The sequence below is a fragment of the Pantherophis guttatus genome, chromosome 1, assembly GCF_059756535.1.
Source record: "Pantherophis guttatus breed Tessera chromosome 1, ASM5975653v1, whole genome shotgun sequence".
Classification (NCBI taxonomy): domain Eukaryota; kingdom Metazoa; phylum Chordata; class Lepidosauria; order Squamata; family Colubridae; genus Pantherophis; species Pantherophis guttatus.
Genome location: NC_142063.1, coordinates 93,158,882 through 93,184,346, shown reverse-complemented (window position 1 = coordinate 93,184,346; position 25,465 = coordinate 93,158,882). Strand labels below are relative to the sequence as shown.

The 25,465-nt window shown below is 35.0% G+C and overlaps 1 protein-coding gene across 4 annotated transcripts in view; it reads right to left on the bottom strand.

Annotated features, from left to right (window-relative positions):
- The window catches only part of ELP4 (elongator acetyltransferase complex subunit 4), a 121,642-nt gene that overhangs the window by 75,123 nt on the left and 21,054 nt on the right, over positions 1-25,465 (bottom strand). For 3 of the 4 annotated variants that reach the window (XM_087877955.1, XM_087877967.1, XM_087877959.1), the window contains 2 exons: positions 13,210-13,338; positions 712-851 (listed from right to left, as the gene is read on the bottom strand). In XM_087877955.1, the coding sequence (XP_087734081.1) occupies positions 712-851; positions 13,210-13,338 (269 nt within the window). The remainder of the gene's footprint in view (positions 1-711; positions 852-13,209; positions 13,339-25,465) is intronic. The other variant, XM_034417196.3, reaches the window with a different exon arrangement.

Below are 25,465 nucleotides of genomic sequence, written 5' to 3'. Positions count from 1 at the left end.
ACACACTTTATTAATTAATTAAATTTATATGCCTTATCTCCCTGATGTGGTGACTCTGGATGGTTTACAGATCAGACTGTAAATCATGTTTGCCATGAATGTTTTTTCCTCACATCTCAATAGTTGTAATTCCATTAATTCAAAGCATTCATCCCCACAAAAATGCAGTATTTGATGTAGCTTGGGGAAAGCAAATTCTTCACCAGAACTATAACTCTTTCCTTCAGAACAAGTGTCTCTGCTATAATCAGCCTTTCTTTTCCTCCACATAATGCCTATTCCTTCCTTCTTTTCCATATATCATACTTATATACTGATACTGGATGGAAGAATATAACATTAAAGTATTTCTAACAATTGGATTCTGTGTATAATATCTTAATAGGGTTTTTCTCATTTTTAATTTGTTGTCTAACAGTGAGTCAACTCTTTAAAGTAGGCTATAGCAAATATTACAGTTGGCTAGTAAGGAGAATTAACTATATTAGTATTTTGTGGGCACAGAAAGAAAATTCTAGTGAGGTCCAAAAGTATCTATCAATAAATTAACAAGACTGAATTATTTTCAAACCCTGGTGTTTTGCGATTAAGAGGTGTAGTCAACATACAGTGAAAATACTGGCAAACTGTGAAGTGTTTTACTTGTGTTCTTGGCCAGTCAACATATTTTAATAATTAGCCTTCTTTTCTGCCCAAGAATTGTGAACTCACCATGACTTTTCATCAATATCCAAGCCTCCTTCTTCAGGAATGAAAAAACCATCCCATTTAATATTTTGGATTAGTTCTGGAGCTATTGTTTTAGTTAAATCAAAGTAGTGTCCAAATTTTGAAAAGGGTATGTGGGTTACCTGTGAAAACATACAATGAATGTTATTCTCTGAATAGCATATAATATACAAATTGTCAATGATTTTAAAGGCCAAAGTGTCTAGTGACATCTAATTGTTAGGGTTCATCATGAATCCCGGTAATCAAAGCCATCGACAGGTAGTCCTCGACTTACAACAGTTCATTTAATGACCATTCAAAGTTACAACGGCACTGAAAAAGGTGACTTATGGCCATTTTTCAAAGTTACAACCTTGGCAGAATCCCAATGATCATGTGATCAAAATTCAGATGCTTGGCAACTGGTTCATACTTATGATTGTTGCTGTGTCCCAAGGTCATGCAATCACCTTTTGCGACCTTCTGACAAGCAAAGTCAATGGGAAAGCTAGATTCACTTAACAACTGGGTTACTAATTTATCAACTGTAGTGATTCACTTAACCACTTGGGCAATAAAGGTCATAAAATCAGGCAAAACTCACTTAACAAATGTGTCACTTAATAACAGAAATTTTTGGTTCAATTGAGGTCATAAATTGAGGACTACCTATACTACTGAAATCTGATGCTGAACCTGTTTCCTTCAAGATTTTTCAGACCTAAGACATTTCAAAACTCTTGAAGAGACTTATAAGTATGTAATATTTGTTACTGACAGTGATGATCTAATACAGTATTGTAGCTTATTATAGCCACCTTAATGTACTTTTCTGTGATGAGATGCTGACATGAATCTCAGCTACATGACTTGAAGTTAAATCTGCCTTTTTTTATAAACCCACACAAACAAAAAGGTTGAGAAGAAAAAGAATTGTGCACATACAGCCATATATAAAAAAGAAAGTACACCCTCTGAGTTCTCTGATTTTACATATCAGGGCATAGTAAAAATCATCTGGTCCTTAGCAGTTCTTAAAAGTAGGTAAATACAACCTCAGATGAACAACAACACATGACATATTACACATCATTTATTTTACAAACAGGAGAACAGCCAAAATGGAAAAGCCATGTGTAAAAAACTAAGTACATCTTACGATTCAATAACTTATAGAACCGTCTTTAGCAGCAAAAACTTGAAGTAATCATTTTATGTATGACTTTATCAGTCTCTCGCATTGCTATGGAAAATTTTGCCCCACTCTTCATTACAATATTGCTTCAGTTCATTCAGGTTTGTTGGCATTTGTTTATGCACAGCTCTCTTGAAGGTCCCACTAAAGCATTTCAATTGGATTGAGGTCTGGACTTTGACTAGACCATTTCAACCTTGATTCTTTTCTTTTTCAGCCATTCTATTGTAGATTTGCTGATGTGCTTGGGATTATTGTTCTGTTGCCTGGCCCAATGTCAGCCAAGGTTTAGCTATTGATCAGATAGCTTCACATTTGACTATAGAATACTTTGGTATATAGAGGAGTTCATGGTTGACCCAATGACTGCAATGTATCCAGGTTGTGCGCCTGCAAAACAAGCCCAAATCACCACCCCTCCACCACCGGGCTTGACAGTTGGTATGAGATGTTTGTTCTATGCTGTGTTTGATTTTCGTGCATTATGCATTGTGCATAATGCATGAAACATTTCCATTTTGGTCTCGTCTCATCTGTCCAAAGGACAGTATTCCAGAAGTGTTGTCATTTCTTCAGATGCAACTTTGCAAATCTAATATGTGCTGCCATGTTCTTTTTAGAGGATTTCTCCTGGCCACCCTTCCAAAGAAACCATACTTGTTCAGTCTTTTTCTAACTGTACTGTCGTGAACTTTAACATTTAGCATGCTAACTGAGGTCTGAGTCTGAGATGTAACTCTTGGAATTTTTGCAGTTTCTCTGAGCATTGCATGTTCTGACCTTGGGGTGAATTTGCTGGGATATCCACTCCTGTCTTTAATGTTTTCCACTTGAGAATAATCTTCCTCACTGTAAAATGATGGACTTTAAATTGTTTGGAAATAGCCTTATAACACTTCCCAAATTGATGGGCAGCAACAATTGCTGCTCTAAGATCATTGTTGATGTCTTTCCTCTTTGGCATTATGTTAACACAGATCCCAATGCTGGAGACAAGCAAACTTCTAAAACTTTGGCTTTTATAGAGGTAGTCACACTTGCTGATGATAAATTGATCAAGGGCACTTGATTAGCAGAAGCTGGCTGCTACTTAGACTCTTCTTACCTATGGAAGCTATAAGGGTGTGCTCAGTTTTTCACACATGGCTTCCCCATTTTGGCTTTCTTTTTGTACAATAAATGATGAAATGATGTCATGTGTTGTTCATCTGAGGTTGTATTTACCTAGTTTTAAGAACTGCTAAGGACCAGATGATTTTTACTATGCCCTGATACGTAAAATCAGAGAACTCAAAGAGGGTGTACTTTCTTTTTTTATATGACTGTATGTGCAGTCATAGCACACACATATATATATATAGACTGATATAGTCTATTACTATAGGATAACATTAAATATATTGCAAAGATCATATCAACCCTACTTCAGTGGACATATAGTTTACTCTTCTCAACACACATGCACTTTGCTGTCAGTTTGACAGAATCAATCACCCATTTAAAAGAGCCAGTGCTTCAATAAAACAGTTATAAAATTAGGCCAGAATCAGAGGTGGATTTCAGCAGGTTCTGACCAGTTCTGGAGAACTGGTAGCAGAAATTTCGAGTAGTTCGGAAAACCGGTAAATACCACCTCTGACTGACCCCGCCCCCATCTATTCTCTGCCTTCCGAGTCTTAGTTGATGGGGAGGAAATGGAGATATTGCAGTAACCTTCCCCTGGATTGGGAAGGGAATGGAGATTTTACAGCATCCTTTCCCTGGAGTGGGGTGGGAATGGAGATTTTACAGTATCCTTCTCCTGCCATGCCCACCAAGCCATGCCATGCCCACCAAGCCACACCCACAGAACCGGTAGTAAAATTTTTTGAAACCCACCACTGGCCAGAATCCATACTCTCAAATACGCAATTGCTGTTGATAATATTTGCTGTTGATAATATTTAAAACGGCTGTTTGTTACTAAAATGATTCTTAATCACATCTTGATATTTATATATACACAATTTTGAGTATTGGACATATTTTTATAGGCTTCATCTTATGTTATCTGAACAAACTTTTCTTTGCACAATGGGATTTTCCCGTTCTCCTTCACCTGCATCTGATCTGGAGCAAAAAACAAAAAAATAAAAAAAAAGATGTGGCTTGCCTGGCTTGCTGTAGAAAGAAAGAATTGATACTGTTAAATGCTGCCTTATCTAGAGATGTTATTTAAAGCATTGAGCTGATGATGTTACGTAGTGTGGTAATGACATGTCTGCAAAAAAACCCATCTAGCTCAGAGAGAACCAAGGATTCCACATTTAAAACATTACATTGCTCTTCAGCCAAAATGTCTCTGTAATGACCTACAGCTAGATAGTTTTCACACATTTGAAAGACTTAATCTAAAAGAAATGGAATAAAAACGAAACAAGGTTGGGAAGGAACAGGAAAGCAAACAAATTCAGAAATAAATTCTTAAAATAGTAGTATTTACAATAAATAAAAAAGAAAATTGTTTGAGGAAACTAGTCTTTCAGAGAAATTGAAGGAAAAGGCTCCCCTTCCGACACAATCTATTGGAATATAACACCTTGATTATTCTCAGTATAATAGGGGATATGTATATTCATAACAGGATTAAGACTGTACTTTTCCTTTGTAATGTATTGTATTTTAATGTGTAAAATGAATTGCAAAACAGTACATGTTATGACCCATATTCAGATTTCTTTTTAAAAAATTAATGAGATATCCCATTGAAGAGATATATTAATGAAATTTCTAAGGAATCTCCACCACGCATCTTGTATTCTTATACTAATATTTTTCAAATAAATGGGAACAATGATGGTTATTACCTTACACATAACCTGAAACAAGTTTCAGTTAATTAATTAGCGGTTACTTCATATGATTATAATTTTTTTAAAGGTTGATATTGTACAGAATGATAATAAACAGTTATAGTAGCTTTCTCTTTAAATTAAAGGGGTTTGGAGTGGGGGAAGGGAAAGAGTACACTGTTTGACATAGTTTAGTATTTACAATATTGCCAGTTTGGCATATGTCTTTTAATTCCTCCAACCTATTGTGTGTGGGGAGGGTTATTCATATATAAAGAACACCAAATATTTCTAAAATATTTAATTTTAGAAATCCTTTTGTGTTAAATACTTATATTTGTTATGGATTTTAAAAAGTAGCAAATCAAAATTGAAAATTGTATTTTTTAAAACAAAATGACTGAAGAAGCTAATTATTGCTTACTTAAAAGAATATAAAACTTAATATTTTTAAAAGACAAATATAATAGTAAAATGGTTTTTAAACTTACTATTCGTATTTTAAGACAGAGTATTAGATATTAAAAATTACTTGAATACCATGGTAGATGTTTTCTGATTTTTAACTATTAAAATAAATACGGTCAGATGATAGACCAATTCTAAATACTAAGCAAACTAAAACCAAATATGTGCCTTGTGAAAAATAAATCACAAGTTCCAATTTATTTAGTTTTCGACTTCTCAAAGCAATTTAAACAAGGGCTGTTCTTTGCCCTATAATCTATTCTTTATCCGGATTACTGATAGAATGTTTTTACTGCAATCTCTGCCAGAGCTCATCTTTTTATTGTGTAAGCCCAAACCCCCTTAATGTTTTAGAAAGGCCTTGACTAACTGAACTTTGATCTGATGTCTTCATTGAGAAAAGCTCCAGGTTGCCCATTTCAGATGCAAATCCTTACTGAGGCCCAAGAGAATTCAGTAAGAACAGCAAAAAAGAAGAAACAAGAATTTTCCAGGATCCTCTTTGAGAATCCTGGGGAACACTGGTGTCCCTAATCCATACAATTGCATGGATTAAGGTAGGTGATAACCTTTCTTGATTTTAAAGAATGAGCACAGTGCCTACAACTGCTTGGAGATCTAGGATTTGGCTGCAATAAAACACTAGGTAATAAAAGCCTGTCTATGTTAGAAGCCAATGAATAGACTTCAATGTACCACATTCCCAGGACTAGTGGGGAAGCTTGCAAAAAGCCCACCTGAATCAAGTAAGCATGAATAATCTTTCTTAGTGGCAGCATGACCATAGAGGCTGCAAAAAAGGAAGAAAATATGTTTCTTTTAAGTATAAGATAATTTAGTTTAAGAATAAATAGGGTTTTATCAACTACCATGCACAAGGAGAAATAAGCTACATTACCATGGAACAGAATATGCCTTTATGTCCTGTCTGCTATTAATGTTTCTGATTGCAATACTAATGTGCTAGAAATACTCAGTTTTAGGATGAATCAAGGCATAAAATTGATTTCATGCTGTGACAGTTTATATATTGCCCTAAGAATACAAGAGGTTCATTCATTAAAAAGGGGGAAAAAGAAAAGAGATAAAGTGGCACGTGAAAACTGTGCTTGTTATAAACATATCAATCTTTTAAACTTGAATTTCACACGTTTAGCCAATTATAGAAAATAGCTAAACTGCCTCTCAAACTGTGTATATACAACAAGAATTGTTAAATTAGAACAATTAAGAAATCCTATTTAAAGTTTTAAAGGGTTTAAACTTTAAAGCAACAAGAGATGATACTATTACTAGGAGAAATTTCCTCACCAGTACCTTCGATCATTACTATATGTCACGTGCTATTTAATTGTCCCAAATGACAATTAGTTAGGAAAGAAGATAACAGAATAACAGAGTTGGAAGGGATTTTCAAGATCTTCTAGTCCAACCCCCTGCTCAAATAGGAGACCCTATAACATTTCAGACAAATGACTACCCAGCCTCTAGTGATGGAGCACCCACAACCTCTGGAGGCAAGTCATTCTACTTGTTAATAGTTCTCACTGTCGGGAAATTTCTCCTTAGTTCTAGGTTGGATCTCTCTTTGATAAGTTTCTATCCGTTACTTCTTGTCCTGCCTTCAGGTGCTTTGGAGAATAGGTTGACCACTTCTTCTTTGTGATAGCCCCTCAGTTATTGGAAGACTGCTATTATGTCACTCCTAGTTCTTCTCTTCAATAGACTAGACACACTGAGTTCCTGTAACCATTCTTTATATGATTTAGCGTCAGTTCCCTAGACATCTCTTTCTAGAGTCTCAATATCTTTTGTATATAGTGGTGACCAAAACTGGATGCAGTATTTCAAGTGTGGCCTTACCAAAGCATTATGAAGTAGTACTAACACGGCACATGATCTTGATTCTGTACCTCTGTTGATATAGCCTAGGACTGTGTTGGCTTTTTTGGCAACTACAGCACACTGCTGGCTCATACTTAAGTAGTTGTTCACTAGGTTCATTCTAGTTCTCTCAAAATAATAAAACTATGTAAAACTTTTCAAATTATTTTATCAGCGATGCTTATTTATAAATGTGACAGAGATGTTGATGATTTAATCATTTTTAACTAAGCAAAAAATGAACAGGAGAGCAAAAAGGGACTCAGCACATGCCATTTCTCCCAGATATAGTGTGATGAGCAGGCACAATCAGAGGCAGGCAGGCATTCAGAGAAACTGGCTCTGTGCCATATTGGGCTTTATAGATGAATTGCACCAGAAGCTTAGTGGAAGCCAGTATAGCTAAAAAAGCAATGAAGTTACATGTAGTGTATTCAAAACTGCCTAGGCCTGGCTGTCTCAGTTCTGAAGGTTCTTCAGGGGCAGCTCCATGTGGGGTATACTGCAAACATCCAAAGATGAGGTAACTAAAATATAAGTGATCTGATCTAAAATTGTGAACAGTTTAAAAAAATAGATTTGTGCAAAGTTCTCTTAAGCCATGGCTGGCACTTGCTCCTCAAGCAGGAATTCTGAGACCAAAAGGATTCCCCAAATGCCCACCAATTTTATCTGAGGTAATGCTACTTCATTCAAAGTGAAAAATCATTAGATCCGGGGAGTCCAAATCCCACAGCCACTCATGTCTTGCTAAGGCTGAACTAAAGGCTGCTGTTCTCTATTCAGATCCCACTGTCTCTAACAGTGGGAAAGAATCTTGACAGCAATACTTGGTTGGCAGGGTAGAGAAGTGTAATTGAGTATCATCAGCATACTGATGTTATTTTATCCTATTTTGAAAAGATGATCTTGCTCAGCAGTATAATGTTGATGTTAAACACTGAATGAGAAGGCAATTCAGCCCAGAGGCAAAATTCAGAGTAGTGGTTTACCGCTAGATCTTTTTCTCTAAAAGAATGTCTGGAACCAGCCCCAAAGGAAGGAGAAGTGGGTCCTCCCCACTCCCAAGCTCCTAGCTCAGTCCAGAAAACTCCCATAGGTGGAGGTATCAAAAGCCAATGAAAGATTAAGGAGGCTCGGATGGATGTATCCATGTAATCTGTTACAATAATCAGATAAACTTGTTACAAGTCAAAATAGGAAGAAAATGGTAAGACAACACTTATCCACTCTAGACGAGTTCAAATCATTGGGACCTGACAGATTACATCCTAGAGTTCTGCAGAAGCTGACAGACATGATCTCGGAATCACTGAACCATATGTTTCAAAGATTCCTGCATGTTTCAAAGCACTGGGCAACTATCAGAGGACTGCTAAAGAATTGATGTGGTTCCCATCTTCAGAAAAAGAAAAAAAATAATAATCCAGGAAACTACAAACTAATCAGCCTGACATCAATGCCTGGGAAGATCCTGAAAAAAATAATCAAGCCATGGATCTGCGAACAACTAGAAACAAGCAAAGCTGTTACTAGAAGCCAATATGAGCTTGTCAAAACAAGCCTTATTGCATTCTTTGACAAAGTGACCAGCGAAAAGCTGTGGACTTAGTATACTTAGACTTCAGTAAGGCATTTGACAAAATGGACCACAACCTACTTGTTAGTAAGATAGAAAAATGTGGGATAGATAACATCACCATGAGATGGATTCATAACTGGTTGATCAACTGCACTCAATGTATAGTCCTCAATGGAACTACTTCTACATGGAAGAGAGCATGCAGGGGAGTACCTCAAGGTTCTGTGTCAGGCCCTGTATTCTTCAACATTTTATAAATGCTTTAGATGAGAGGATAAAAGGGGAATTCATCAAATTTTCAGACAACACCAACCTATGGGGAATAGCCAACACCTTAGAAGATAGGGTCAAGATACAGAAGGATATTAACAGATTTGAATACCGGACCCTATCCAACAAAATACAATTTGATGGTTCAAATGTAAGATTTACACTTAGGCAAGAAAAACCAAAATGCACAGGTATAGAATAGTAGTACCTGTCTCAACAGGAGTAACTGTGAGAGCTATCTAGGAGTCCTAACGGACAACCACTTAAATATAAACCAGCTGCATGCTGCTGCTGCCAAAAAAAGCAAATGCAGTCCTACACTGCATCAACAGAGGGATAGACTCAAGATCCTATGAAATGTAAGTACCGCTTTATACTGCCTTGGTAAGACCAACTTGATACTACATCCAATTTTGCTCACCACAATACAAAAATGATATTGAGACTCTAGAAAGAGTGCAGAAGAGAGCAACAAATATTAGGGGTTTGGGGTAAAACATATGAGGAATGGTTGCAGGAACCTGGGTTTATCTAGTCTAACAAAGAGAAGTCTAGAGGTAACATGATATCAATCTTCCAATATCTGAGGGACTGCTACAAAGAGGGGGTCAACCTATTAGAAGGAGGGAAAGGAGGAATGGATAGAAACTTTTCAAAGAGAGATCAAACCTAGAACTAAGGAGAAATTTCTTGACAGAACTATTAATCAATGGAATGGCTTACCTCTGGAAGTTGTGGCTGTTCTATCACTAGAGGTTTTTAAGGATTGGATAACATTTGTCTGAAATTTCATAGGGTCTCCTGCTTGAGTAGGGAGTTGGACTACAAGACCTCCAAGGTCCCTTACAACTTTGTTATTCTGTTTCATCCAAGACACTTTGGAACTGAAGGCCAACTACACAGAAAGGATAAACCACAATGTCTTTAAGATTTGAGGGAACTATCCTCAAAGAAGCATTTACCACTGTAGTACCTCTAATCAAGAATAATAACATTGATTATCTGTGATTGTTTCATTATATTTTTTTTAAAAAATGCTAACTATAGTTGGTGTTATTTTGTATTGGAGTAATTACAATATTGGCTCTACAAAATAGTCTTTGAATTTTGCCCTGACATGATCAGAGGATGCAGGGGAAGTGATGCTGCTTCAGCAAAATATAGTAGAAGACAGTGACAGGAAGCTAGACACCAATAAAAAGTAGTCTACAAAATATCTGCAAAATAAATAAAAAACAAATATAGACATAAAAATATGTCTGTACAAAGCGTTTTTGTGTGTTTGTGTGTCTATCTGCACATGTAACAAAGAAAGACCAAAGACCAAATCAAATACAATACATTGATTTGAATTATTACTACCTTAATGTTTCCAACTGCCTTTCAGTTCAAGTTTTTGACCTTGAAGCATTCGAGGAAAATTAAAGTAGTGCTCCAATCACTTCACTTAGCATTATATTTTGCCATAGTCTAAAATATAAAATAATAAATAATAAAGTCAAAAGGATGCAAAACATTTGAATTTGCCTATCTTGGCTGCTCTTTATGCATCTGAAAACAGAATATAATTTAGACTGATTAAATGTGGATAGAAACTGGTATAGTAAGAGCAGCTATGAACACAGGAATAGATACTAGGCCAGAGATGCACATCACTTTCACATATGCATTTTTACATTGGTATGCAACTTTGTAACTAATAGAGCGTCACCCTTAAGAATTTCATTGATCTTTGAGAGTAATATAGGCTATGAAAAGGATTTTAAAAAGCTCTTGCTTGAAGTTTTTATTCTAGCTGAACAAGGTGCAAAGATTGAAAGGGGTATAGAATGAGAGGAACAAATAGGATGGAAAAACAATGTTATAAAGTAGTGTATATTCAGAGATAAGGCCTGCAAGGTCATTTAGGAACTGCAATTAATTTGCTATTTAATCTTCCAGACAGATCAGAGTAAACACTAGGATCGTACCCATCAGAAGCCTTCATATTAATACTGCAGATGAGATTATATGATTGTCCTACAGGCTGTTCTTGGCATTTTACCATGTGCAGATCATTTCTTTGATAGAAAAGTATAGTCAACTTTGTGCAGCCTCATAGAACATTAAACATGCCAAGCCATATAAAACTATTTCATCTTATTTCAATTTTATTTTTTAGACTAAAACTGAATCTGATTTAGTTCAGAATAATAAAATCAGTGGTGGGTTGCTCCCTGGTTCTTGCGAACCGGTAGTGGAAATTTTGAGTAGTTCGGAGAACCGGTAAATACCAACTCTGCCTGGCCCCGCCCCCAATCTATTCACTGCCTCCCGGGCCACAGCTGATTGGCTAGAAGGAAAACATCAAGGCTCACTGACAAAGAAGAGAAAAAAAACAAACCAAGAACATTCTAAAATGTTCTAAAACAAACTTTTAGTGAAAACTTGATTTCCTTTTTGCTATTCTCAATGCCTAATGTGTAACTCTTGTCATTTCAAGTCACTATCAGAGATGCCCCTTCTACATCATTAAAGGAAAAACAACAACAAATTCATATTTGGGATGGTATTATTACCAGAGAGGAAACTATTATTAATGACCACCCTAAGAACTACAGTTAGATTCATGTTCTCTATGGATCATACATGTTAGTGAATAATTAGTTTTCTGTATTAATGGACTGACAATACTGCTTACTCAAATGCTGGCTTTGTTCTGGTCCAAACAGAACAAAGCCAGCATTTGTTCGTTCTTTCTTTCTTTCTTTCTTTCTTTCTTTCTTTCTTTCTTTCTTTCTTTCTTTCTTTCTTTCTTTCTTTCTCTCTCTCTCTCTCTCTCTCTCTCTCTCTCTCTCTCTCTCTCTCTCTCTCTCTCTCTCATTAATTACCCCATCTTTAGTAAACATTCCTATTTACGCAAATTCATTTATTTGCTTCCTTTCCCCGTTTATTTATAATTTACAACAACTATGGTCTTGCATATAATAATGTTGAATTCATATTGCATCATACAATCCATCCAGCATTCACTGAAAATAATTTGGGATCTCAACCAACAATGTAGCATTAGCTGTATAAAAACTATATACACATTCATGGTCCCAATCAACATACATCTAATGTGAGTACAAATATATCTTATACATTCATTGATCCATCTATTAAACAACCAAGGAGATATATATCCTTATCTATTATTCTGTCCAATATTGAACAATTTGCTACGCATTTAGTTTATTCTATACTTTATTATTATTATTAGGAGTTCTGGTGGCTCAGCAGACTAATTAACATCCACTTATATCTGCTGCCTGCAATTACTGCAAGTTCAAATCTCACCAGGCTCAAGGTTGACTCAGCCTTTCATCCTTTCTAAGGTAGGTAAAATGAGGACCCAGATTGTGGGGGCAATAAGCTGACATTGTATATATATAAAAAAATAATACAAAAGTATGAAGGCCATTGCTTAACGCATTGTAAGCCGCCCTGAGTCTCCGGAGAAGGGCGGCATAGAAATCAATTTTTTTTAAAAAAATATGTTTATTATTATTTGAGTAATCAATCTTCAGCTCCATATTCATGGAAAACATTTTATAATTCAAGCTTATCTTTTCTTTATCCTCATTTTTTACAGCAATCATTTAATGCTTTTTTTCTCATTCCAGCAAGAATTATTTTTTCATACTTCCAATAGTATACTTCCAGACACTTCCATGGTACTTTGTAACATGTCTTTCCTATTTTAAATGGCTTCAACATCATCTATTCTTATATTGATCTTTAATTCATTATTTTGACAGATTAAGATACAAATTAGATTAGTCGATTAGAGTCAGCATACCATTTGGTCCATTTTGATCTCTGCTCTTGTTTTTTGTGAGTACTACAGATCAACTTCAACAATGTTATATTAAACAACTTTCAACAACTTCTACACTAAAAGCTCATGTGCACTGTCAATTTTTATTGAAAAAGTTTGTATTGATTTCTTTCCCAATTATTTCAATGTAATATTCAAAGTCAACATTTCCTCTCAATCCATGAAAAGAATATTAGTTCTTTTCCAAAACTAAACTGATCCAAAGCCAACAGCAATTCACAGAATACTTTTAAGATTGTTCAAAGAACATTCATTTTAAGAAAAAGTTTTAGAATGCTCTACACTGGCATCACATCCCTCAAGTAAAATGTTCAGAAATTATCCAAACACTGTTTTATGTTTGTTAATGTAGAATTTCCCTTTAAAATCTTGAAGGTTTACAATAAAATTCTGAAATATTATTTACCTCCTGCTTTGGTTTGTTCTGGTAACGCCAGGCTATTCTCATGGACTCCTGAGAATCTTGCATTGACTTCATAGTTATTACTTCTTCCATTTCCTTGTTAGAGAGATTCGGCAAAGGACACGGAAGTTCCTGAATTAAAATAATATTTTACAAAAACATTTAAAATAAAAAAAATGATTAATGATTAATCTATTATGTAGCAAAGATAAGTGATAATAGCATCATAAAAGTACTTGTTAAAGTACTTGTTAAAGTATTCTCAGAAGAAAAAAGATGAATTCCACAGGCATGAGGGAGAAGCCAACATTTTTCTTATAGAAAAGAATATTGGAATATGACTTCAGTACTAAGGAAGATCATTAAATCATGGCAAAGTAATTTGTAAGAATTGTGATAAGAAGGTGGTAATAGAAAGAAAAAAACAGCATGATCTTGCCCAGATTATTTCCTAATCATACCTTTTGATTGGGTAATTAATGACCTCTATTGATGCTGGTGTATCTAAAGTAGATAAAGCTACTTTATCTTGATTTCAGCAACTCAGTTGATAATATAATCTAATGTATTTGGTAAAATATAATTTATAGCACTGTTAGACTATAATGTCACAGTTAACTGAAAAGCATATTCAAGGGGTGACCATCAATTAGTTTCTCATTAGACTGAAAAGAAGTTTTGAGTAGAGGATTGCAAAACCAATAATTTTACAGTATCTTTTATCATTTACTTAAATGAAGCAGAGAAAATTATTACATTTGCATAGGACAAAAAGCTAGGAGAAATAAGAAAGAAATAACACTTCAGAAGATAGTACTGTAATAATAATACATAATATACAATAAAAAATTACCTGAAATGTAACAAAATAGGAAGTTCTCTTTTTTGGGAGGCAGCAGGGGAATCAAACACATAGGTATATAATAAGGTAGCCAATTTTAGTGTGAAATGAATCTTAGATCATAAGGTAGTCAACTTAGCAGTAGTAATAGCACTTAGATTTATATACAGCTTCACAGTATTTTACAGCCCTGTCTGGGCCCTCATTTTATCGACCTTGAAAGGATGAAAGGCTGAGTCAACCTTGAGCCTGGTGAGATTCGAACTGCCAAATTGCAGTCAGCTGGCAGTCAGCAGAAGTAGCCTGCAGTACTGCATTCTAACCACTGTGCCCCCACGGCTCCTCATTAACTTAGTAAGAAATGGATAGATCACAAGCTAAATGCAAGTCAGTGGTATTATACAACTGTAAAAGAGAACAATATGATCTCAGCCTCAGGCTCCATTAATGGAATCACTATTTCCAGTTCACGAGAAGCAATACTTATTTACAGATCATCTATTTATAGATCACATTTTTCAAAAAGAAGCTGCTCACAGACATTCTTGAAGTACAAGTCAAATCCAAGTCAAGTCAAATTAAAAATACACTAGATCAATTATAGTTCTTTTTAAAATGTTCAATGTAATAATCATAACAAATAACAAGAAATGTATTTTATGTTGTATTTATAATGTATTGTTTAACTCTGCTAGCTACCCAGAATTGCATTTGCGAGATGGGTAACCGTATTAGTTGAAAGGGCTCTCAAAGTGGAAAACATACCTTGAATTGGACCTGGAAGCAAACTGATGGCCAATGCAGCTCGGAGAGCACACATAACTGCCCTGTACCAGTTGAAGCTTCCGGATACTCTTCAAGAGCAGCCCCCTGCAGAGTGCATAGCAGTAGTCCAATCTAGAGGCAACTAGGACATGAGTGACTATGAGCAGAACCTCCTGATCTAGGAACGGGTGCAACAGGTGCACAACCATAAAACTGTGCAAAGGACCTCCTAGGCACGACTGCCAGCTGCTCATCAAGCAGGAGTTGTGAATATAGGAGGAGCTCCAAATTGCATAGCTGGTCTACCTGAGGCACTGCAACCATACAGAATTTAGCATATTGCTATAGCTGAAAATGAAAGCCAATTTGGCATAATGGTTAAGCCATCAGGCTAGAAACCAGGAAACTGAATTCTAGCCTTGCCTTAGGCACAAAGCCAGCTAGATGAGTTTGGACCAGTCACATTCTCTCAGCCCTAGGAAGGAGGAAATGGCAAGCAACTTCTGAAAAAAAATTGACAAGAAAACTGCAGGGACTTGTCTTGGCACTCCAAGAATTGGACATGATTAAATGGAAGAAAAAAATAGTCGAGAAATCAGAGAGTATGGCATAACTTATTCCAAACGTTATAAAAGTATTACAAAATACAAAGAATTACTTTGCTGAAAAATAATCAATAGTACAAATCAATGCTAATCAATGCTGTTTTGAGGTATATTGAAAATTATGTGTTTAACTACCTAAATGTATCTTTCTAAGAGCTAAAACTGTGTAAGTGCTACATGTATTAGTAAATATGCTGAAGCATTTTGCGAATACTTTTAAGTATTTTTAGCAGTTTTATAGCAATGTAGACAAGTTGTTGCTGTTGCTTTTTTTATGACATTGTTGAAAGAAATTCTACCTACTGGGCCCTAATTTGTTAACCAAAGGGGGAAAAAAAAGTGCCGAGACTTTGCAGCTGACCAAGTGTTGTGCTAATAGGCATCCCTGTCTATTATGTGTGTGAGATAATGTGCTGCATGTTTTCTGAATGCTTAGTGTCTGCCTAATGGATCTGGTATCCCATTTCTATGGCAGGAGTTGCCCAAGTGCAATTAGCATGCTAGAGTGTACTGTTACAAGGCATCCAATCTCAGTTTTGATGCAGTGACCCAGAAGCAGAACAGGATCATGACTCAGAGTACCAAACATAGTCTAAATGAGACACAGTGCATTGTAATAGCTAAGAGACTGAGCTTTGCATTTGAAAGTCCCTAGTTCGAATCGAACTTCTGATATAAAAAGCTTAGCTCCAATACTTGCAATATGGAGATAATACTGACCGACTCAAAGAATAAGGCTATAGGTTATAATAATTTGTGTCAATACTCTAAAGTGAAATATTATGCATACGTATTATTAATTATACCTTTCTTTCTTTGTGTAAATACAGAATATATTGCAGAGTATAAATGTACATTGTGTTAAACAAGGGTACACATCAATCCAACTGATTCTTGATTGGCAAGAGAAGAATGTGATATACATTTCAGTAGTAAAATAACAACAACACCACCCTCTAATTAAAAAAGGACAACAGAAAACAGAAGTAGAATGATTGCGGCAAAAAAAGGCAAAGTTTGTACCAACAGTAATATGTTCCTTGGATGCAATTCCAAAACATCTGGAGCACCACTGAATACCATCAGCATCATTATCCATCAATTGCAAAAGACAGCTTTACTTGGACCAGCTTGTATCCTGTGACAATACCTTTAACACTATTAAACAACATCTGCCTACGCCAGATCCTTGGGAAAGACTTGATAGATGGATAAAAATGCCAGATACAGTCTAAACATCTGGCTGTGTGACGAACCATAATAATTAAAAAAAAAAACAACCCTTCATGGATATACTCTTGACATGGGGAAAGGCCTTTTGATACCCTGATGAAGTTGAGAGCTGTGCTGGTGATAATGTATTCTACCAGAAGCGTCATGCATGCCAGACAGATCTTTAAAGGAAGAGCCAGACTAAGTGTATCCATTAATCCATTTAATATGGTGAGAAAACAGGAATAGAATCCTGTATTGGATCAATCGTTGCCTGGGTCAACAAGGACCATGTGAGATAGAATTCCTGGACATTACTAAATAATCCAATACAGGATTATTGGATTATTGGACAAGAAAATAAACTCTGGGTTGATAAATAAACACATATAGTGCTCTTATAATGGGCTGGGCTAAAATGTGAGGGTTGACAAATCATGCAGTTAAAAACATGGCTGAGAGTTAGGTGTGAACCAAGTAACTGTCCACTTAAATGCCCTATACAAGAAATATGTTTGCGATGCAATACCGAGCAAAATGTGAAGCAATACAATCTTGCAGAGTTTTCTTTTTGAACTTCAACATGAGAGATGGAAATAGGAAGATATATGTAAGAATTTTTCTTATAAAGTATTTTCACCGGTGAACTCAGAGCTTCTCAGGCTTTACATTTCCCCAGTTGGACTCTTATTACTAGCTCTGACACTACAGGAAAGAAGCTTTCTTATCTCATATATACATTGATTCAGTGGTGTGTTTCAAATTTTTTTACTATCGGTTCTGGCTTGGTGGGCGTGGCATCGCTTGGTGGGTGTGGCTTGGTGGGCGTGGCAGGGGAAGGATACTGCAAAATCCCCATTTCCTCCCGATCAGCTGGGACTTGGGAAGCAGAGAATAGATGGGGGTGGGGCCAGTCAGAATTTTTACTACCGGTTCTCCAAACTACTCAAAATTTCCGCTACCAGTTCTCCAGAACTGGTCAGAACCTGCTGAAACCCACCTCTGCATTGATTCAACAGATTGCTCTATATAAAGCTGAAAGTGATCACTGAGACTAAATTAGAATGATTTTTCTCTTGTTCCACAACTCTTTCTTTTCATTTTTGACAAAATCAGAGCTATTATTACTAGTTGTGCAGCACTTTGGAGTCAATTGCAAAAGAATGCCCCAGAGGGCTCTGGAAAAAGAGGTAGCTATGCTGAAGAACTTCAGACATTTGAACAAATCAAAAAAACTTTTTTGTAATCAAATGTGAAGTATAACGCAGCTATTGCAATCATTTTTTCATTAAAAAAATGACAGAAATATTTGGTATTTTTAAGAAAAAAAATTACAGCTGTGGTTCCAACATTGGTGACCAAGGGAACATTTTAAACAAAAAAATTAAAATGGTTTCTGGCCTATGTCCTCTCTTTATTTCTGTATATGTAGCTCTTAACCTTGTAAACTGAATGGGCATGATTGAATGCAGTGTTTTTCAAACTTGATATCTTTAAGATGTGTGGATTTCAATTTCCCAGTCAGCAGAATTGAATCCTAAAGTTGCCAAGTTTGAAAAATATTAACAGCCTTGGTGGCACAGTGGTTAGAATGCAGTATTGCAAGCTAACTCTGCCCACAGTCCAGGAGTTTGATCTTGATGAGCTCAAGGTTGACTCAGCCTTCCATCCCTCCTAGGTTGGTAAAATGAAGATCTAGATTGTTGGAGGCAATGTGCTGACATTTGTAAACTGCTCAGAGGGTGCTGTAAAGCACTGTGGAGCTGTATGCAAGTCTAAGTGCTATTGCTATTGTTATTAGTACAATATTTGCTCTCCCTAATCCAAAGGAAGGAGTTCTGCCTTTTAAAAATAATATTTTATCCTTTTCTTCTCTCATATGCCTCTACCTTTAGGCTTCCCTTTAAATTTTAATGTACATAATGATATACTTTAATTGCTGGCATCCACCGAGAAAGAGATACCCTAGTATTATGTGGAAACATTTCAGATTTTTTTTAAAAAAAAATCCTGAAAATCAATATGCGAGGTAACAAAATGAAGCATTGTTTTTAATCCTCTCCATTTTTAAAGGGGGAAATGACTATTAGGATACATTTTTTCTTCCCAGAAGAAATGCCATTGAAACATTATGTCTAGGCAAAACCAAAAGAGAAATGTATCAGGATTTTTATATAAATAAAAAGCAATTACAGAGTCTTAGATTTAAGGTTTAAGGATGCATAAGAAGGTAAAGAGTGCTGAAAAGGTTTCCATATTTCCCTTCTTTGCAATTTGCAACCATAGCAACTGTATACATTTCTACTCCAACATGCCACTTTGGTATAATGGTTAAGATGCTGGTCTTGAAACTGGGAGACTGTGAGTTCTAGTTCTCCCTTAAGCATGAAAGCTAGCTGGGTGACTTTGGGTCAGTCACTCTCTCTCTCAGCCCAACCGACCTCAAAAGGTTGTTTTTGGGGAAAACAGTAAGTCTGCTGCCTTGAATTTTTTTTTATAAAAAAGGATTTTAAAAAATCTAACAATAATAAACATCATTTAATTCAATTTATCTTATGCACAAATATATCGATGCAGCCAGTACTGTAATTTATATTTTCTATCAACAATGTAATGAGCACACTCAGAAAAAAGGATTGTAGCCTCTAAAATTGCCTTTACCAATCTGAATGTATCGCATTTCAAATCCCATGATTCCCATGGTTAGGAAATTTGGAAAACTGAAGTCACACATCTGGACATTGTGCAGAATGGGAGAGTTTGCCCTATGAAAATCCTGGGAGGAGCTAACATTTTTTGAGCTAGAACAGAGCAGGAAAATAATTATGAATAGGGCCAGAATGGAGATGACACTATTTGCTGAAGAGAAAATAAATATGTAAATAAAATAGTATGCAACTTAAAAGATGAAAAACCAAGGCACCATGGCAAGATCAAAGAAAGCCTCTTTGAATCTGAGACTTTGCTAGGAAAGATGGCTCTGGACATGGAAGTGAAAGCTATGAACATGTCATGCTCTCAGTAGGAAAGACCAGTTAGAAAAGGTAAATGATCCACAGAAAGGCCATTTTATAACTTTGTTTTATTTCTTCCCCTCCCCTCTCTTTTCTAGGATTCTATCTTACAGGATCAGGTCTGACAAAGCAATTATTATTGCAATTTAATCATTTATCCTAACTAAAAGTAGTTGTTTTCCCTGCAGAGTAGTTAACTCTCAACTTTTCCACCATGTGTGAATGTGGTGTTCTGATGGGCGAGCTTGCTGGCATACAAAATCTACAACAATCACAGTTCCTAAATCCTATGATAGGAGGCTGTTATTTGGTGTAGGTCTCAGAAAAGGTGGTGGCGGAGGAGGATGCTTTTAAGAAATCTGAATGAACGATAACCCCAAATCTATCAAAAACCATGAAAATTAAACACATTGTGTATCAAATTTTGGAGGAATGATCTTGGAAATCTTTGGGGGCTCCATATACTTAGAAGTGGGTGAGGCCTCTTTCTATCTTTCCACTAAATATAATTCATCCAGAATTATGGATTATGTAACCAATCCAGAAAAACGTTACTGATATCTTTAAACCAAGCTATAGCCACTTGTGATAAATGAATATTGTGTGTGACCTGAAACACTGATAATGATTTTATTTATTCAATGTATAGGATTGCTTAATCAAAAAGATTCCAGGCAATGTACAAATAATATAAACAAGTTTATTAAGCAATATGTAAGTAGCAATCATTTACTCAGTATACAAATTAAGTTGATGCAGAGTCTTCTGGAAAATCTGACTATTTTAACACATTCATGAAGGTCAGAAGAAATGGGGTGAAACCTATTTCTGGACAATTATTCCAGAGGACAGGAGGGGCAATAGAGAAAGCATGCTTTTGGACTCTACAAAATGGCATTTTTTTTGTAACTAGGACCCAGAGCATGTCCGCTTGCAAGCTCTTATAGGATGATCACACACGATTGGAGAAAAATGGCCATGTAAATATCTAGACTTTGAGCCATGAATGCTTTATGTGATAACCAGTACCTTAAATTGCATCTGGAGACCAACAGGTAATCAGTGTGGTTCATAAGTAAGGAATTACATGGGTATACTATTCAAATCTATTCAGGTAGCCACATCCCTACTCTGGATGATGGAACACTCTTTCTGAAGTCATGTGAAGCTATCAGTGTTATGAAAATGGTGGCATTGCTAACTTAATATTTGTGAAAGATATATGTGTTATGAATATACTATCACGCGAAAATATAACCAAGAGCATTCTATAAGTTCAAAGCACAGAAAGTTTATTATTGCTACCTATACACAAGAATTTAGTCAACCAATGGTCAAAACTAAATTGGCGCTAGGTAAAGGTCTTTTTTATCCTGCTCTACGGAGTAGAGAGTTGGTTTCTGACAGAAAGCTACTTGAAGAGACCAGAAGCATTTGAAATGTGGATTTACAGACGGCCGTTACATATAAGCTGGGTTGACAAAATCAGAAATGAGGAGGTGATAAGCTACCTGGGAAAGCAGAGGGAAATCATCAAAACCATTAAAAAGCTAAAATTAGAATATTTTGGATATGTGATGCGACACCTGGAAAAATACACCATACTTCACTTAATCCTCCAGGGAAAGATTGAAGGCAAACGAGGTCCAGGCAGAAGAAGTACATCATGGCTTCAAAATCTAAGGGACTGGTTTAGACAAAACTCAGCAGCACTTTTTCATGCGGCTGTTAATAAAAACTAGGATCACCAACTTGATCACCAACTTTCAATGATGAATATGGCACAAGAAGAAGGGTCATGAGAATTCATGAGGGTGGGATTTGAGTCTCTTGTGGCAATGCAATGACTCTAAACTGATGATACGCTTCATCTTCCAGTTCAGGTTGTTTCTTCGCTTACATCATTAAAAAACAAAGCTGCATGCTAATATGTCATAATGACATTTGGGAAAGGGAGGAGAAGAACATGATTCTAGGATTATAAAGAATATAACAGGTGAACATTTTTGGAGAATGCCATATTTAATATATTTGCAAAGTATCAAATACAGAACATAATATAATCAATAAATTTATACATACATTCATTTTTATGATACTTAGTCATTGTGTATGCATTGAGATGATTATGATAATTTAGAACAAATTAACAATTATGTCTCTAAGAACAGAGAGAAGAATATGTGGATTAATTTCATTGTTCTGAATCCAAATTCTAAAGGCTTGGTGGCATACTATTATCTACTTCTCCATTAACTGCTTTCAAAGACATTAGAGAAAACTAGCCTTGATATTTTATTGTTTACACTGATAACATTTTTTTTAAAAAAAGCCCCTAAATCAAAATCCAACACTATCCACACTGAAAACTGTAATTTTGTTGTTGGCTTTTTATTATACAGAGGAAATTGATCATTATTGTTGGGTAGTTATACAATTGAAAAGATGGGAAAAGTACTCAGAAAGCAAATGTTTCCTTTCTTTAAAAAATCCAAATATGAAATTCCATACACCCTTTCACACTTATTTCTAAGCAATGAGCAATGAAAAGTAGGATTTCATTTAATTATATTTATTTGTGTGTTTATCAATCATGTTTCCAAACTGCCCATATCCCTCAGAGATTACTACTTATATTACTGTATATTTTCCATACTGATTTGAATATAAACTTACTAATGTGCACAAGCATTTTAGTACTGTAATAAAAACCATCTATTTTTTCAGTAACATTTGATAATATTTTAGTTTATGCATATGGTTTTTGATAGTAGATATATTGAACAGTTTGTATAATCATGGTTAAATTAGTTTTCATGTGTTCACCTCTAATAAAATTACTTTGTGTTTTCTCAGTAACACCTGCAACATTTTAACTGACAAAAAGATAACTATGTGCCATATACCAAAAACAATTTACAGCAGTCATAGTCCATTGTTCCAGAAGAGATTATCATTAGAATAAATCCCCTGTAAGTACTCATTTAACTAAGCCTCTTGTTGTCTTATATTCTGCTGCTCACAATGAGAAACACACCTGCTACTTTTATGTACCTACTGTTAGCGTAGGAACAAACTTAAGATCAAACTGCCTAAACTATATTTTAAAAATTTAGTCTGAAAACACAGATGAAGTGTTTAATGGCTCCTAAACACATATCTTTCCCTTTGCTGTTCTGAATGGTATTTTCTTGAATTCTACAAGCTTTTGTAGTAAAAATAAAAGTGATGCTAATTTATGTGCTTGCTTTATTATAGGCATTTCGAAGAAAACATTTTATCTTATTGGATGGGATTTAAAAGGAATATGAAAAAACTGGTGCAGGTTTAGAAGAAGGCTAACAGAATAATAAGGTATCTGGAAACTAAGCCTTATGAAGAAAAGTTAAAGTTATTTAATTGGGAATGGGTGTGGGAGACTTAGGGGAGATATAATAAACATATACTATATCATACATAGGAAGCTGAAACTGCTAGAACAAGGACTAACTCACTGAAAATTAAAGAAAGGCAACTCAGGCTGATTATTAAGAGGAATTTCTTGATGATAAAGGATTTCTAGTAGTAGAACTGTTTACTAAAATTAGTAGTAGATTTTCCCTTGCTGAAGGATTGTAAACAGAAGATAAGTAGGCACTTGTTGTAGATGACTTCCTGGATTTAGGTTGGGCTGTTTTGCCATTACATTTAAAACTAAATTCATTTACATAAATGGGGAAGGGAGGCAAAGATATGTAAGTAGTGTATAAAAACAAATGAATGCAAATTAATGGAAGTTTTAGTACATTAAGATGATAGACTATCACTGATCTATCAGAGAGAAATAAGCATTGCTATTTTGAGAAATAAAAACTCTTAATTTGCTAAATTGTAATGAAAACCCCTAATCAGTGTAATTCTGTAATTAATTCTTAAACTACATATGCCAGAAAATTGTTCTGAGGTACCTTAATTTTATCCAAAACTATTCTCTTGGATAGCATTATCCTAGGAGGATCATGGATTACTTTTCACATCTATCTATCTATCTATCTATCTATCTATCTATCTATCTATCTATCTATCTATCTATGAAAGTTTATCATATATATATATTGAATGTTTCATAAAAGCATAAAGCAAAGATGGGATTAACACATAGAACCTTTAAGGGAAAGATTAAGTCAATCTTCCCCAACCTGAAGTTGATGAGATTTGTATTCCAATATATTTAGATAGCTTGATTAAAAATAAATTAATCCATCCACCCACCCAGTCAATCACTGTATAAAAAGTCTCAATAAACCTATAGAAAACTAATTATTTTGGCTAGCTTTCTAGTAATAAATGGACTTATCTATGTATATGCAAAAACAACACATTCAAATATAATCTTAAACCATTGGATTGTATACCTTTATAAGTGAAACACACTGCTTGCACACATCAAGAATCTCCCCAGAGCGGAAGAGAATCCTGCTACATATGCATAAACATGAACTAGAATAGTCTAGAGAATAAAATTATGAATACCATTCATTCAGTTACAGAACAATAGAGATCTAGGACACATGTCCCTCAAGGATTTATTTTGAAACAGAAAAAAACAAGAAATTCCACTAGTTTCTAACAGCACTAAGACAAGAAAGAATAATTCTATTTAAAATCATAAACTCAAATAAATAGCTATCTCCTGTCATATGTATTTTATATTATATGTCCTTCTGGTGCACATGCACACAATTCTCAATGCCAATGGAAGATTTGTAATCAAAAAGATTACAGAGAAAACAGAAAAATTAAGATAATTAAAAATGTGCCTTTGTATCTCTAAATATTTAGGAATTTCCTCCTTTAACTAATATTGAAATAAATCTTGCATTTCTATTCTTCTTCTCTGTTAGGAATGTCTGCTTGCATTCTTTGGCAGATGTACTGAACAAAGTCAGATTCTAACAGTGTGACCTCCTTCTTTTCTCCTAGTCTCTGGGGTATAATAAAATCAAAGACACAATTCCACAACAGTTAATGAAGCTTAACCTCACAGTCTCTTAATTACCAATGCATTATACTAACTACTGGCATCATACTTCTCTTTAAGCTATTTTAAATGCTGAAGGACTACTACTGTGCTATTATTTAGTAATATAATCCATGTTGTATGTGGAAAGCCCACTTCGATCCTTCCATTTAAAAAAATAAAATAAATATTGCTGAAAATTATAATGATTTATTTATGCATCTTCAAACTTCTATGTTCTGATAAGCATTCACTGATTTGTCAGCCTGATAAATCTACAATTGCAGTTAAAACTGTAACTGCGAATTAATGTTTGAAGTTATATTTATACAGTAATACTTCAAAGCTGAACAAATAACTTTACTATTTTTATTAGAAGATACAGAATGATGTATTTAAAAGAAATCTATTTCACTGTTAAATATTACGCAAGTTAACTACAACTTAGATTTCCAAAGGAATACATTTGGTGAACAAAATAATTGAACACTTATTGCTTATTAAAGAAATGCCCATAAAATTTATTTCTACCAGTGTTTATTTTGATGAAATTGTCAGGAGCTTCTAGACAGATGGTTCATAATACTATAGTTATTCTAACTCCGCTCCTGAACAGATTTTCTGTAGCAAGAAAAATATGGTAGAAATGAGGAAAACATGGGAAATTTTCCAATGGACGACATAATTTGATCATATCTGGCACAGCGATGAATCCGCAGCATGGTGGTGCTGCTCTGATTGCTCCATGCTGACTCCCAATTCTGTCCATGGTTTTTATGTGTCATCCATTTTTTGCATTCCTGGTTTAGAGAACAAGATAAAC